The sequence below is a fragment of the Chrysochloris asiatica genome, unplaced genomic scaffold, assembly GCF_000296735.1.
Source record: "Chrysochloris asiatica unplaced genomic scaffold, ChrAsi1.0 scaffold00001, whole genome shotgun sequence".
Classification (NCBI taxonomy): Eukaryota; Metazoa; Chordata; class Mammalia; order Afrosoricida; family Chrysochloridae; genus Chrysochloris; species Chrysochloris asiatica.
Window position 1 is genome coordinate 49,563,263 of NW_006408519.1, and position 2,219 is coordinate 49,565,481.

The 2,219-nt window shown below is 58.9% G+C and overlaps 1 protein-coding gene across 1 annotated transcript in view; it reads left to right on the plus strand.

The window, feature by feature from the left end:
• The first annotated feature begins 1,226 nt into the window (after positions 1–1,226).
• CHRAC1 (chromatin accessibility complex 1) overlaps positions 1,227–2,219 on the plus strand; it is a 3,977-nt gene continuing 2,984 nt past the window's right edge. The window contains exon 1 of the mRNA XM_006830849.1: positions 1,227–1,373. Coding sequence (XP_006830912.1) covers positions 1,227–1,373 — 147 coding nt within the window. The remainder of the gene's footprint in view (positions 1,374–2,219) is intronic.

Below are 2,219 nucleotides of genomic sequence, written 5' to 3' on the forward strand. Positions count from 1 at the left end.
CCCATCAAACTCTGCTCATCGCCTTCCACAAGCCCCACAAGTCTTTGAGAACTGCGCGGTCTACACGGGCGACCTGATGCGGCACCCGGCTGTGCTACCATCACTTTAGCCACAAGACACCCCTAATCTGGGCTACCTGCCTGGTCTCTGTTGCCACCACAGTGCTCTCCCCCAGGTTACTCAGAGGGACCCTCGCCAGTTCTCAGGCCCCACCCAGCCTTCCTGCCATCCAATTTGAAAAGTCCTCCTCCATTGCTCTGTACTTTGCTACATTGCTGTTGTTATGTGCCGTGGAATCGGTTCTGACTCATAGCGACCCTGTACAGGGTTTCCGAGGCTGTAAATCTTTACGGGAGCAGAAAGCCTCATCTTTCTCCTGCGGAACAGCTAGTAGTTTCGAACTGCTGACCTTGCAGCCCACAGCCCGATTCGTAACCACTACGCTCCCAGAGCTCCTAGCTGTAGTCTTCTGTGCTTACAACCACCAGACAGCACATGGAGTCTTGGTGTGGCGCTGTAGGATAAGCACTGGACTGATAACCGCAATGTTGCGGTTCGGACACAGCAGCCACTTGTCGGAAACCATATACAGGGGTCGTTATAAATTGGGAAAGGCGCCCACTACACTTAACAGTATATTGCATATTTATTATACAGTTCGTTAATTTTTAAACTTAAGAAATCTTTGCCTTCCACTCTTCAGGAAAGTGTGACTTGCTGTTCCCTGTTGAACTTGCACACTCAGCATAGACGAGGTACCCGAGGAGTAGTCTTCTCACTCAGCCGCCTCGTCCTTTGCAGCACCCCGGCCTGCTTTCTACGCTCCTGGCCCCCGCACCCCGAGAGGTCAGCGTCTGACTACTGGTTGAGCTGACCGTGCATTTGCCGGGCGCTCAACAGAGCCCAGCAGATGGCCTACACGTGCTAGCTCGCTCGCTCGCAGGCTAAAAAGCCGAAGTCAGGGAATTAAGGTTTTATATGGGGGGTGGGGGGGGCGCGGCGACAAGGGTTTCATCACTAACGCGAGCGACGTCGTCGCACATCAATGATAAATGAGTGAACGCGCAGGCGCAGAACTGCGCAGGCGCAAGCCCTCACGGGACTGGTAGTCCCCGCCCCTCTGGCGGGCGCGCCTCCGAACACTACAACTCCCATGGGGCAGCGGGGTTCCGAAGCCCAGCAGCAACTTTGTTTGCCGGCCGCCTCGCGGGGCAGGGGGTGGCGAGATGGCGGACGTGGTCGTCGGCAAAGAGAAGGGCGGGGAGCAGCGACTAGTGTCGTTGCCCCTGTCCCGCATCCGGGTCATCATGAAGAGCTCCCCCGAGGTGTCCAGCATTAACCAGGAGGCGCTGGTGCTCACGGCCAAGGCCACGGTGAGGCAGGCTGCGTGCTGGGAGGAGTACGTGAGGTCCAAGGGTGCGGCCGCCCTCAACCATCGCGCCCTGCCCCAGCGGGCCGTCGCTGCATTGCCCAACTCCCCTTCGGCCAGCGCGCCGCCGATCCCCAACGCAGGGTCGCGCGTGCGCGCCACCTCGCTTGCGCGCGCCCTCGCGCTACGCCCCGCCCACCTCCGACCCCCTTCTTCCTCCTCTCGTCTTCCCGCCCCGCCCTCCCGCGTTTAGCGTCACACTTCACTCTCGCTTACCCTCCCGCGCCCTCTAGGCCCACCCACCAGCGTCTCGCCCCGCCTCTTGCTCTCTTCGCCTCCTGTTGTGCGTTCTCGCACTGCACGTCTCTCCCGCCCTCCCTTGCGCGTCGTGACGCCCCGCCTCTCTTATTAAGCGTCGTTTCCTCTCTCTTCTTCGGTTTCCTTGACGTTTGCTTACTCGCTCCGGTTCCGGGTCGCCGCAAGGAGCTCTTTTTCTTGGTTCCGCCCTGGGGCGTGGTTGGGGAAGGTAGACGAAACTCCGCTCCGCCTCAATGGAGAGGAACGGTGTCCGAGCCTCACCCTATCCGCTGGTGGGGTTCCATCCCTGTCCGGGCACACAATGCGTGGATTTCTGTGTGTGGTCTTTATCGTAGTTCTGCCGTGGTGTTGCTGTAAGATAAGCACTGAGTACCTAATCACGAGGTTGGCAGTTCAAATCCGCCAGCCGCTCCTCCGAATCCCTATACAGGATCGCTATGAGTCCATTGGATTCCAGGGGAGTGGGTGTTTGGGGATGTGTCAGGCCAGAGCCCTTCCTCTTAGGAGACGTCTGAGCTATGTGTACAACACC